This window comes from Exophiala spinifera, assembly GCF_000836115.1.
Source record: "Exophiala spinifera strain CBS 89968 unplaced genomic scaffold supercont1.3, whole genome shotgun sequence".
Lineage (NCBI taxonomy): Eukaryota > Fungi > Ascomycota > Eurotiomycetes > Chaetothyriales > Herpotrichiellaceae > Exophiala > Exophiala spinifera.
The window spans coordinates 544734-556402 of NW_015622515.1; the positions used below are offsets into that span (position 1 = coordinate 544734).

Below are 11669 nucleotides of genomic sequence, written 5' to 3' on the forward strand. Positions count from 1 at the left end.
TATTGGTCCGGTGGCTGGTGGCTGCATCTAGTTCTCAGGGACGCTTTGGGTCCGGAAGAGGCTGCCCCAGGCTACGAATAGCGTTTAGGTAATGGTACGAAGCCCTCGTACACCCAGCTACGAGTTATGAGGCTCCCCTCCGTCGCTCAATGAGCAAAGGCACAATAGGCCGCCAAGTCCCGATCAGATCAGTCCGCAAGCTCGCCTGCTTCTCTCGTCCCTTCAATTGCGCCGACAGCCCGATCAAATCAGCATCTCTAATAAAGACCTCACTTTGTACCGAGTAGTTGCACCGAACCTCAGATCCCCTACATCAGCCTGCGCTTCCCTCTTCGGGCCTCGCCGAGTGCTCCCGGACCCTCGCCATGTCGACCGTCACCCGTACATTGCGCAATTTATGGAGAATCGGCTTCAAAGAGTATGGTCACCAGATGCAATATATGGTAACAGATCCTGCTTGAGCAGCAAGGGAAGCGGCGTTCTGACAGGAGCAGGGCGACACCAAGGCTGGTGTTCTCGTGGGAAAAGACCGATGGGGAAACAAATACTATGAGAACTTGGAGGAAGACCTTCCTCTGAGAACAAGATGGGTAGGTGAACTGCAGGCCAGGTGGAAGAGCTCTGGACTAAGCTTCGTCAGGTCGACTACAAGGACAAAGAATTGGATGCCAGCCATATTGAACCCGGCTGGCACGCCTGGATAAGCTACCTGGTAGACAAGCCACCCGTCGAGGACAAACTGTTAGCGGTTGGTGTACGGCCGTGGGAGTCAAAAACACCCATAATCAACAACACAGGCGGTCGAGCTGCATACCGACCATACTCAACGTGCGTTGCGACGTGTTGCCATCTGTGAGCCGTGCTGACATGTTACAGGACCAAACCGAAGTACAGTGCTTGGGAGCCAGTAGCCAAACCACGAGATGGGTCGAGCCCGTTTGCCCCAAGAGATATTCGAGAAGGCGCCGAATTCGAGGCAAAGGCATAAACACAATGTTACAACGTTGAATCTTGTACAGATGCACGCAATGGGCGTTTCAGAAGGGCTTTTCTCGAACGTAAAGATAAACAGGTTTATATTGCACAAAGGGGTATCAATGAATGCCACAACAAAATTCATCCTCGAACAACACCGGACCTGACCATTTCATGCTTTCGTCGTACGCGAATATAGTCTAGCAGGTCCGAGTTCTGCTCGCACTTCGTCGAGCTGCTGAAGACCGTATTTTTCGTTACCATTCTTCCCTCGTTTGCCCTTTGCGCCTTTTCGTTTACCTCCTGGGTTGGCTTTGTTCCAATCTCCCAGGAAGTCGTCCATCATGCCACCGAAATCCTGTCGAACAGCCCCCTCATCTGCGAAGCTGGTTGTGGAGAGTTGAGACATCCTCGATTGGCCAGTCATGCCTGATGCAAGAGACATGCCGCCGTCCATATCATCAAACTCGTCAGCCTCGTCCAGTGAGTACATCTTTTCAACTTGATCGAACCGAGCATCCAGCAATTGTTGTCCGTCAGTCCTTGCCAAAGAAGAAGATGTCATTGAATATGCACTGGGGTTGGTCAAGGCACCTTTTCGCTTCTTCTGCCGCAAAGGCGTGCCATTCAAGGTGTAAAGCGTAGGGGCTTTGTCCTGTATGGCAGAAGCCGCGATGATGGAGTCTGCTGTCTTCGGCTCAGGCCCCCTTTTGTTGTCTCGCTTAAATTTGGCAAACTCTTTCAACCAGTCCCCGTCTTCAGCTGCGGCGGCTTCGGCATCTATAGAACCGTCTTCAGTGGCTGATTCGGCCCCAGCGACTGTTGGGAACGACGTCCGCATGGGCACTTGAGCCTGTTGGACAGGAGCCCTCTCTGTCGCATCTGACTCCCACCCGTCGTCATCTTCATCCTCGAAGTTCGCCTTGAATTCAGCCAAATCCAGTTCGCCAAACTGACCTTCCTTTGCAAGCGCTGCAAACATATCTTCCTCGTCCTTCTCGTCCACATAAGCATCGTCATCTAGAGCCTCCAGAACTTCTCGTAGTCGGGGATCCATATCGGGTTGGAACCCGGCAATTTCATCGGGGATATCTTGCTGGTTTTGATACGTCGCAGGCCTTGTTGAGGTGGAAAACGTCGATGGCATCTCGCTTCCGACCATGCTCTGATCATCGCCCAGCGATACTTCTCTGAGTGCATCTTCTAACTTTATGGTTTTTGCCTTTCCTTTGTCCTTGCCCTGCACCTTGACAGGAGCAGCCTCCATGAAATGAGACTCTCCACCGCCTTCTCCAACATCTCGCAGATGTTGCATGTAGTCATAACTTGTATCGTCGAAATAAATCCCGTACTGTGCCGCTTCCCCCTCGTTCTCGCGCATGTTCTCGAAGTCCAAATCATCTTCCAGGTCGGTCAAATGCAATCCTCCTTTCTGCTCGGTCTTCCGAGAGGCCGGGCCTGGCCCTGAGATAGGGTAGAGTGCCCGCTCGTCGGCAGTCTCGTCGTGCAAAGACGGATCATTTTGTGGACGGTAAAGAAGTTGGAAGGTTTGGGCTTTGTTCTTGTCACTGTTCTCTCGTTAGGGTCTATTAATCCGCATCTAGAAGGAATAGCATACATCCACCGTTTTCGAGGCATTTTGGGCAATCTCTGCAAATATCTGGGTTGGTAAGCCTGTGGATTTGTTGCAGGAGTCAAGGGACTACTCGTACGCCCGGCGGGGGAGGGAAAAGCGGTGCGGAAAATTAATTTCTAAGAAATTTTGGCCGCCCGCATCAATCGCTAAGCGCAGCGCCACTGTACTTTATGTGACGTCCTCCGCCTGACTCCAAATCTTTCTCTTTCAATTACCAACAGTGAGGTGCATACCCTGCAGACCTCAACTTATTCGCTGCAGTAATCTTCGCCCGACTAACTCGTCAAGATGGTGTTAGCAAAGAGCAAGAACAGCGTCGGGCTGGGCAACAGTCTGATGAACGACCGCTTCGGCAAAGGCAAAGGCGCAGACAGGAAGAAAGTCTCTGCGCAAGGTGTACTTCGAGTGGACCACACAACCGGACAGACCTACGTTACGAATGAAGCGAAGGAGGCTTCTTGGGTAAAGATGCGCAGCGTCACCGAGCAAGGCGCTCTTGACGAGTTTCTTTCCACTGCCGAACTCGCCGGCACAGATTTCACGGCCGAAAAGATGAATAATGTCAAAATCATACATTCTGACCAAAAGAACCCATACCTTCTTAGCGCGGCTGAGGAGAGGGGGGCCAGGAGGAGGCATGCGCAAAACAAGGGAAGATTGACTGTACCGAGGCGGCCGAAGTGGGATGAGACGACGACACCCCGACAATTGGATGAACAGGAGAGAGCGAGCCTGTTGGACTGGAGACGAGGGCTCGCAGAGTTGCAGGAGAATGACGATCTACTTATGACACCCTTCGAGCGAAACATTGAAGTCTGGAGACAACTATGGAGAGTTATTGAGAGGTCCGATCTGATTGTGCAGATTGTCGATGCCCGAAATCCGTTACTCTTTCGGAGTGAAGATCTCGAGAGATATGTCAAGGAAGTTGACCCAAAGAAGCGCAATCTGCTGCTGGTCAACAAGGCCGATATGATGACCGAGGAACAACGACAAGTATGGGCAACGTATTTCCAGCAACAGGGCATTAACTACAAGTTCTTTTCGGCTCATCTTGCCAAAGAGATGAACGAGGGTCGAGACGCCATTGAGGAACTAGACGCACGGCAACTTCAACAACAGATCGACCGAAATATGCCCCAGAAGACTATGGTCCAGAACATCCAAGATCTCAATCTGAAAGATGAGGAAGGTGAAGAGTGGTCGGATGAGGAAGACGGATCCGACGAATCCGATGACCAAGACGGGTCCGAGGCTCAACCTTCAGAACAGCTATCGGCCAGCACACAGATATTAACTGTCGATGAGCTGGAAGAACTGTTTCTGGAGAACATACCTAAAGACAGCACTCAAGAACGGAAAACGACAATTGGTCTCGTGGGTTATCCCAATGTCGGAAAGTCATCGACGATTAATGCCATGATCGGTGCAAAGAAAGTCAGCGTCTCATCAACCCCAGGAAAGACGAAGCATTTCCAGACGATACACCTCTCGGATCGGGTCATTTTGTGTGATTGTCCTGGTCTGGTATTTCCCAATTTTGCAACTACCAAGGCTGAATTGGTGTGCAATGGCGTTCTGCCCATTGACCAACTACGTGAATTTACCGGCCCAGCTGGTCTTGTCGCTCACAGAATCCCCCAGGCATTTTTAGAAAACGTCTATGGTATGAAGATCATCACGAGGCCGGTAGAGGAAGGCGGGACAGGGATACCGACCGCGTCCGAAATGTTGAGAGCATATGCCAAAGCTCGAGGGTTTGCCACGACCGGCCACGGCCAGCCGGATGAGTCGAGGGCGGCAAGATACATCTTGAAGGACTACGTCAATGGCAAGCTACTATACTGCCACCCGCCTCCTCACGACCCTGAAATCGACGGCGCGGAATTCAACGAAGCACTGTACGACTTTGCACATCTGCCAGCCAAGAGGCAAGCCTGGCTGATTGCACACAATGACGAAGCTGCGCGGGACGCAGATACTGAATCACAAATGTCGGTACCTCTACGCCCGCAAGAAACTGGCAATAAGTCAAAATCCCTCGACAAGCGGTTTTTCGGTCCGGGTTCGGGGAATTCAGGCCACCTGACCATGCCTTTCAATCACCAATATACAGAGCAGGGAGCACAGCAAAAGCAATTGACTGGGCGAAAAGCAAGGACAATGGTTGCCCTCGAGAAGGATATTGACCCGGCGGATATGAAGCTCAACAACAAGAAGCATTTTAAGGGTGCAAGGAGGAAGGCGAGAACTGTGAGAGGAGCGAATGACGATGACTGATTTATGCTTATGACTTGCATGGCATCTGGCCGAGGGAGATAGAATTGTTCCATGCTTGTCTTATCAAATGTGGTGAGAATAAATGACTACTGCGACGATTACTGGGTCTTCCCGGCCGGCTTCACGAACTTAAACAACACGTATAGAATGGCACTTGCGTTGTTGATATACGAATGAACAACAAATGGGCTTTGACCAAGACTCTACCAATGTATGTGTCTGGAAGCATGGAGAAATTTTTGTCTCAAGAGGATGAATGCGGCGACTTCGAACGCATAAGCAGCTGTTCTTCGATCCGAGCACACCATCATCTCCACCGCTTCCATCGCCGCAGCAGCCGCCTGAACCGCATTAACCACTAGTTTCAAATCACCGGGTTCACGAAAATGATTCTTGGTCTCAAGGGAAGTTGTGCCAATGATGTCTTGATGGCCTTGACCATTGCATTCCTTGCTTACATTGTTTCTGTGAGAGCCGCCCCCGGAGTATCGACGACCAGACTGATGCTACGATGTCTGGGGTTTGTCTGGGTCGCCTTTCCAAGACTTGAGATTGGACGCAAAGCACTATGAACACTAGTCATTACTATGAAGACCCTGAGGCGGTGACATCGACGGAAAAGAACATTTTTGCAACGCCTGATCAAGATGGCTCGGACGTCCGTGGACCTGTCGAGCTTGGAGATGAAGACCCTCGACGACTAAGCACTCGGAGAAAGTGGGTTATAATTTTGATCTCCTCTTTGATTGCCCATGTGGTCACGGCCGGCTCGAGTATCTATACTCTAGCCTACGACCAATTCAATACTGAATGGAGGACAACACGGGAGCTAGCTACGGCTGGACTCTCGTTGTACACGCTTGCAATGGGCTTGGGGCCACTGCTTGTCGCGCCGCTGTCGGAATTCTATGGACGCCGCCTCATCTGTCTGTGGTCGCTCGTTTTGTACCTCATCTGGCTGATCCCATGCGCTCTGGCTCGGAACATCGAGACTGAGCTCATAGGACGCTTCTTCAGTGGTGCAGCGAGCAGTGCCTTCTTGAGCGTCGCGGGTGGGACGGTGGGCGACTTGTTTGACCATTCTCAACTGCAAACCCCGATGCTCGTGTACTCGATTACTGCGTTTCTAGGTCCAGATGTTGGGCCAATCTTCGGAGGGTTCATCTGTCAGTATACTACGTGGAGATGGACATTCTATGCCCTCATGATCTGGACCGGGGTGCTGCTCGCGCTGTTCTACTTCTTCAGCCCTGAGACATACACGCCCTTGCTTCTTCGGTTGAAGACTGAACGTCTACTTCGCCAGGACGGCCTCGACGTCGACGTGAAATTGCGACCTCAGGGACTCGGAAGAACCATTCTCATCAGCTGTACCCGGCCTTTCAAGTTGCTTGTCCTCGAGTACATGTTGTTGTCCCTGTGCATCTTGACCGCCTTCACACTGGGAATCCAATATCTTCTCTTCGGCGGCTTCGCATATGTATTTCGCACTGTCTACCACTTCGAGCTATCTGAGATTGGTCTCACGTTCATCGGTATTGGTGTTGGAGCGGTTTTTGGACTAGCTATGGACCCGTTGTGGCGGAAGTACCGCGACAAGCAGTTGAAGGAAAACAATGGTGTCCCGGAGCCCGAGTTTCGACTACCAGCCGTGGCCTTCGGAGCTCTATGTCTTCCTGTGAGTCTCTTCTTCTTTGGCTGGACTGCCCGGCCACCTGTCCACTGGATTGTGCCAATCATTGGCAGTGGCTTCTTTGGTGTGGGCGGGTTGCTGGTCTATTCAGGCATCTGGACGTTCCTCGTTGAAGCATATCCTGTTTATGCCGCCTCAGCTCTAGGCGCCAACGCCTTCACTCGATTAGTGGCTGGTGCGGCATTTCCCTTGTTTGGGGTACAGAGTAGGTTTGACACGTCGCTCTCCGCAGAGGACAAAAAGCTAACTTGGCCTCAAAAGTGTACGAAGGATTGAAGGTTGGCTGGGCGTCTTCTCTGCTTGGTTTTTTGGCGCTGGCGGCGGCCCCCTTCCCTTTCCTGCTCATCAAGTATGGGAAACGTATCAGAGGTGCTTCAAGATTTGCGAAATCGTGAGCATCCGACAAATCAAAGGATCAATCGTCACTTCTAGCTTGAAGGTACCGGCCATGTCGTGTGTCATGACTGCCGCCAATGCCCAGGTCGATTCCTGACGGGCGATGACCAGATACGATTGGGGGCTGTACTGGTAGAGATTGACAATCGGGAGTCGTTGCCCAGCAGTTTAGCTGAAGAAGAAAGTTGGATGTGTAAATTGTCGAGTACCTACGAAATACGCTGCGGGCTATCTTTTAATCATTGCTGCCTACTTGTCAAGCGAGAAGCGTATTAGGGTCAATGAACAGCCTGGTCTTTACTGTCCCTGGAAGATCACCTATAATGTGACAGATGTGCTGGAGTGTAGCCTCTGCGGTGGCATTAGTTCCCAGTCTGACTGATTGTGATTTTAGTGTCAGGCTCGGATAAAGTTGTTTCCGATTGTTACACTGCCTTGCAGTACATACTCTTAACGTATATATTGCGGCCGTCGCTCCTTTCCTTCAATTAGTTCTCTTCACGCAGCTACAACCACACTGAGAACAGTTCAACCTCCGGTAGATGGACCGGTGAGTGGAGGCCCACCTTTTTGTCTGTTTTGCAAAAACAGACAAAACAAGTGGGCCTCCGCTCTGGCGTTTCGACAAAGTTGGCTCTCCAGCGACCAGATTCAACTCACCGCTTCGACTGTGAGGAGATGAGCGATGCCAGCATAAAAGGACCACCCCTGTTCCTCATGTGGCTTGATGGGACTTGTCGGCACTGGACATCCAATTATCATCGCCAGCAGCAAGTCAATTTACTTGACCGTATAAGAGCAGAAGTGCGGCACGGCGGAGCATTGAGGCTCTCCGCCGCTTTTCCTCTTCCCCAGATTCAACAGGATTCATCGATCATGATTTATGCCTCGGCAAGCAGACTTTTTCCATCTCCCGTTTTGGTTTCGAACATGCTCAAGGCCCATCCATTAGTCTTCTGTTGAGCATTATTCTGCCGGTGGTCTCTTGGTTCCTCCAGGGGGGTACGATGAGCTGTAGACATCCGACAAGTCTCAGGCCCGCTGCGAGGTCGTGTGCGGAATAAGAACACTGCGGCGACTGCTTGCCATTTCAACAAGCAGTACTTCTTGGAATGTCTTACTCAACTGGACCTTTTGAGCGACGTAATAATGCAGGGGGTGGTCGGTACTAAAGATTTAGAGCTTATCACGACGCCGCAAAAGAGGACGCGGCGAGCGTGCATGAGGTGTCGCCGTCAAAAGCTCCGAGTAAGCGTCCACCTTTTGCCTTCTTATCGAATTTTCTGACTGGCAAAAGTGTGACGATTACAGACCATGTGCTCTCTGTGTTCGGGCGTGCGTAGAATGCGAAGAGACGGTCAAGCGGCCCAGGTAAGCCACGCTCCTCTTACCTCTCCAAACTACCTCAATGGTAATAAGAACTCTATCATGTCAGAAAATCTAAGGTAGAGCGCGACTCAACTGTCATATCCATTCTTCCAAAAACAACTGTGGAACAGTCAACACCCGTCTCGTCATATGAGAAGCATCATCCGTTTGAATTGTCGACCGCCAATGACAACGGAACACCCGAATGCTCACCGCAAACATCGCAACAGGCTCCGTCTCCCTTTCACGAGCGGACTTCGACATTCAGCCTAGTCGAACATGTGTTTCGTGATCACAATGCTAGTTCGGCGCAAGTCTCAGCTACAGATGCGCTGCCTGATAGCAGACCACGAAATTTGAAAGCACGTCCTGGGGGGAGCTACGTGTCTGTGCGAGAGCTCATAGGGATTGACCTCCCTCCAGCTGTCGTGACCAATTTCCTCTTTTCGTCCTTTCTGACGAACTATCACTGGCATCTCATGACCTTCCACGCTCCTTCATTTCTGGAGGAGCTTCGGCAAATCATAGAGGGAGGGATGGTATCTGTGGACCGTTTTCCCTTTCTGATGGTCGTGCTGATCGTGTTGACGATAGGTGCTCGATATTGTTCTTTGGATGCTGCACAAGAATTTTGTCCTGGAGTGGACGTACGCCAACTAGAAAGAGTTCTGGAGGCCAATATTGAGCAGAACTTCCTCCGGACTTTGGATGATACATCTGTCGAGACCATCACATTTACCTTCCTCTTGACGTCGTTCTCCCTGTACAACCGTAACCCGAGTCGTGGATACAAATTGTTCCAGACTGTCGTCCGAGACGCACAACTAATGAACCTTCATTCTGAAGCGACGTGGAATACAGAGGATTCCATTGCGAGAGAAGTCAGGAGACGCATCTGGTGGACGATATATGGCTCTGATGGGTATGGCATTTTTATCATACAAGATTGTTGATTCTGCTGACATGTTCAGATTTGCGGCCCTTGTCTTCGGAAAGCCACGACTCATCTCGGACACGAACAATGAGGTAGAGATGCAGAAAGACATTGACGACACCAACATCGTCTGTCCCGGTATCGAATCGCAAGAACCCAGAGAGCACGGAATGCTCAGACCTGTCACGATCCTATCGTATCACCGCTACAAAGTCCTTCTTTACAAGATTGGAGAACCGATAACCCGGAACGTGTACTTCCACAGACATTCGGAGACCGATCTCGTTATAGGACAAGTGCAACAGATCCATCGGAGGCTTCTTGACTGGCGCGGAGCTCTTCCACCAGAACTAAAGCTCGACGCCGTTGCTGGTATAGAGACAACGGTTGAACACGCTTCGTCTCTCAACACATTCAAACGGCAAGCACTTGCCCTCGGGCTAGCCTATGATAACATGCAGATTGTTCTGCATCGGTCGTTGATCGCCTACGGGGACACTCGGGGAGAGTTTGATCCTACAAAGGCTCCGACGAGGCAAGGACGAAGCCATGGACACGCAATTGACGTAGCCGAGGCAATAAAAACCAGTCGGAACCAGTGTTGGGAATCTGCAGTGCGAACATCAATGCTAGGGAAATATGCCGATGTGCTGGAGCTCCTGAGAACCACTCCTGTTGCGGCGTACTTTGCTATTCACGCACTCACCGCTGGTGTCATGCTTGGGATATTCGCCTTGACAGATCCGTGTTCGGAGCGGGCTCAGACGGCTAAACTTGGAATATCTCGGCTCATACAGATGCCTACCGACTTCAATTTCCGCGAGGCTGCCTGGCAACAGTGTGCAGACATATTGGAGAATCTCCTGCGCTTGATCCTCTCTGAAGAGATGAAGGTCTTGGTGTCTGGACGGCAGCACAACAAGCTCGGCGGCGGCCCTCCTGAAGGACGACGATCCGAAGTTGCCCAGAACAGTCAGTACCTCGACCAACTTTCGCAAACCCGCGGCCGTACCGCTTCGGTTGGGATCATGGAAGCCGACCACACCCGTCAAATAGGACAATCGCCGGTCGAGAATAACTTTCGGGCATCTGCGAATACACCGCAGCATAGTTACATACCATGGTCTAACGACCCACATACCCACCAGCCAAGACCGGACATGCTGTCGCCGAACTCGCAGAGTGTGATCAGTCCTAGGGAGGACTTTGGAAATGCCTTGTCATCCTTGCAGAACAGTAAGTATTGTTGAAAACTCATCTGGGGCGCGCAACTGACCTCATTTTCCTTGATAGTGTTTCGGGACCACGGATCGTCTCTCGGTTTCACCCACCCCGACGGAACGGCCCGTGTCGCTCCCACTGACCAAAGCTTCGGCTCGACCCTACAACAGCACCCGAGCACGTCCATCGCGGGCGCAAGTGATGGCCAGATGCATTCGGAAATGGACTTCTTCAGCAGTTCATTCCCTTCTTTCCAGGCAGCTGGCCAGTCGTGGCTTTGGAACGACGGCATGCCGTTCATGTAAAACATAACCACATCCATGCCATCTTAAACAAATTTGCCAGGTTGATTGATCGCAATGCGATGGTACATAGCATAAAATCAAATGGGAGAGACGGGGGAGGTGACCCCTCCACATTCCACGGAGCACGTGATGCAGCAAAAGGGCAACACAGCACAGCCACCTTGATTCACGGCATTCTGATCAAAGTTGTCTGTCCTCTGATCCAGAGACCGGTGTCAGCAGGCCCGCTTTTTTTGTTACAGTTGCGCCTGTAACAAAAAAAGCGGGTCTCTAGCCTCCCTGTGTCCAGCTCCGACCTTAGCGCTCTACCCCCCCTGGCAATCGTCTTACAGTATGTATCATGGGTAGTGACTTGTTCCAAGGCTGACTCTTGTTTTCCAGTCGGGAGGTACGTCCCTTCTCAGTAGCCGAGATCGTCGAGGTGTCGCCAGGAAGACCCACAGCAATAACGGGACATCACGACATTTCACGACACTGTGGTGGAGCTCTACGGAGTACGATTTACTTCTTAGCTTCTCCAATTAGGGCGGCCTTCGCAGTCATGCTGCATGTACACCAATCAAACATATGTAGGCAGATACTCGTGTCGGCATGGCATTGGGGGTTCTGATGCATTGTACTCCGCGGGGTCGTCCTGCGGGCAGACTATGGAAGCCATGCGACACATCTACCAACCAAGTTGAATTTCTACACCGCAACAAGAGATCCCGACCGGCTGGACGACCAGTTTTCCTACCTTTTCCTGATGGTCACCTTCCTGGTCATCGTTTTTGATGGCCACCTGCCTGGTCATCGTTTTTGATGGTCACCTCCCTGGTCATCGTTTTTGATGGCCACCTCCCTGGTCATCGTTTTTGATGG

The 11669-nt window shown here is 51.4% G+C and overlaps 5 protein-coding genes across 5 annotated transcripts; 4 read left to right on the forward strand and 1 right to left on the reverse strand.

Annotated features, from left to right (window-relative positions):
• Window positions 1-365: 365 nt before the first annotated feature.
• Window positions 366-988, forward strand: PV08_03934 (uncharacterized protein; the record flags this gene model as incomplete). The annotated part of the gene is made up of 4 exons (XM_016378284.1): window positions 366-443; window positions 495-590; window positions 641-828; window positions 877-988. 4 exons carry the CDS (start codon window positions 366-368, stop codon window positions 986-988), a joined length of 474 nt encoding a protein of 157 aa, XP_016236961.1.
• A 159-nt stretch (window positions 989-1147) lies between these two features.
• On the reverse strand, window positions 1148-2613 carry PV08_03935 (uncharacterized protein; the record flags this gene model as incomplete). The annotated part of the gene is made up of 2 exons (XM_016378285.1): window positions 1148-2543; window positions 2594-2613. The coding sequence occupies 2 exons, from the start codon at window positions 2611-2613 to the stop codon at window positions 1148-1150; spliced, it is 1416 nt and encodes a 471-aa protein (XP_016236962.1).
• Window positions 2614-2899: 286 nt separating this feature from the next.
• Window positions 2900-4891, forward strand: PV08_03936 (uncharacterized protein; the record flags this gene model as incomplete). The annotated part of the gene is made up of 1 exon (XM_016378286.1): window positions 2900-4891. The coding sequence occupies one exon, from the start codon at window positions 2900-2902 to the stop codon at window positions 4889-4891; it is 1992 nt and encodes a 663-aa protein (XP_016236963.1).
• A 568-nt stretch (window positions 4892-5459) lies between these two features.
• Window positions 5460-7077, forward strand: PV08_03937 (uncharacterized protein; the record flags this gene model as incomplete). Its single annotated transcript, XM_016378287.1, has 2 exons — window positions 5460-6789; window positions 6863-7077. 2 exons carry the CDS (start codon window positions 5460-5462, stop codon window positions 7075-7077), a joined length of 1545 nt encoding a protein of 514 aa, XP_016236964.1.
• A 1750-nt stretch (window positions 7078-8827) lies between these two features.
• PV08_03938 (uncharacterized protein) lies at window positions 8828-10808 on the forward strand (the record flags this gene model as incomplete). Its single annotated transcript, XM_016378288.1, has 3 exons — window positions 8828-9270; window positions 9320-10518; window positions 10576-10808. 3 exons carry the CDS (start codon window positions 8828-8830, stop codon window positions 10806-10808), a joined length of 1875 nt encoding a protein of 624 aa, XP_016236965.1.
• Between the last annotated feature and the right edge of the window lie 861 nt (window positions 10809-11669).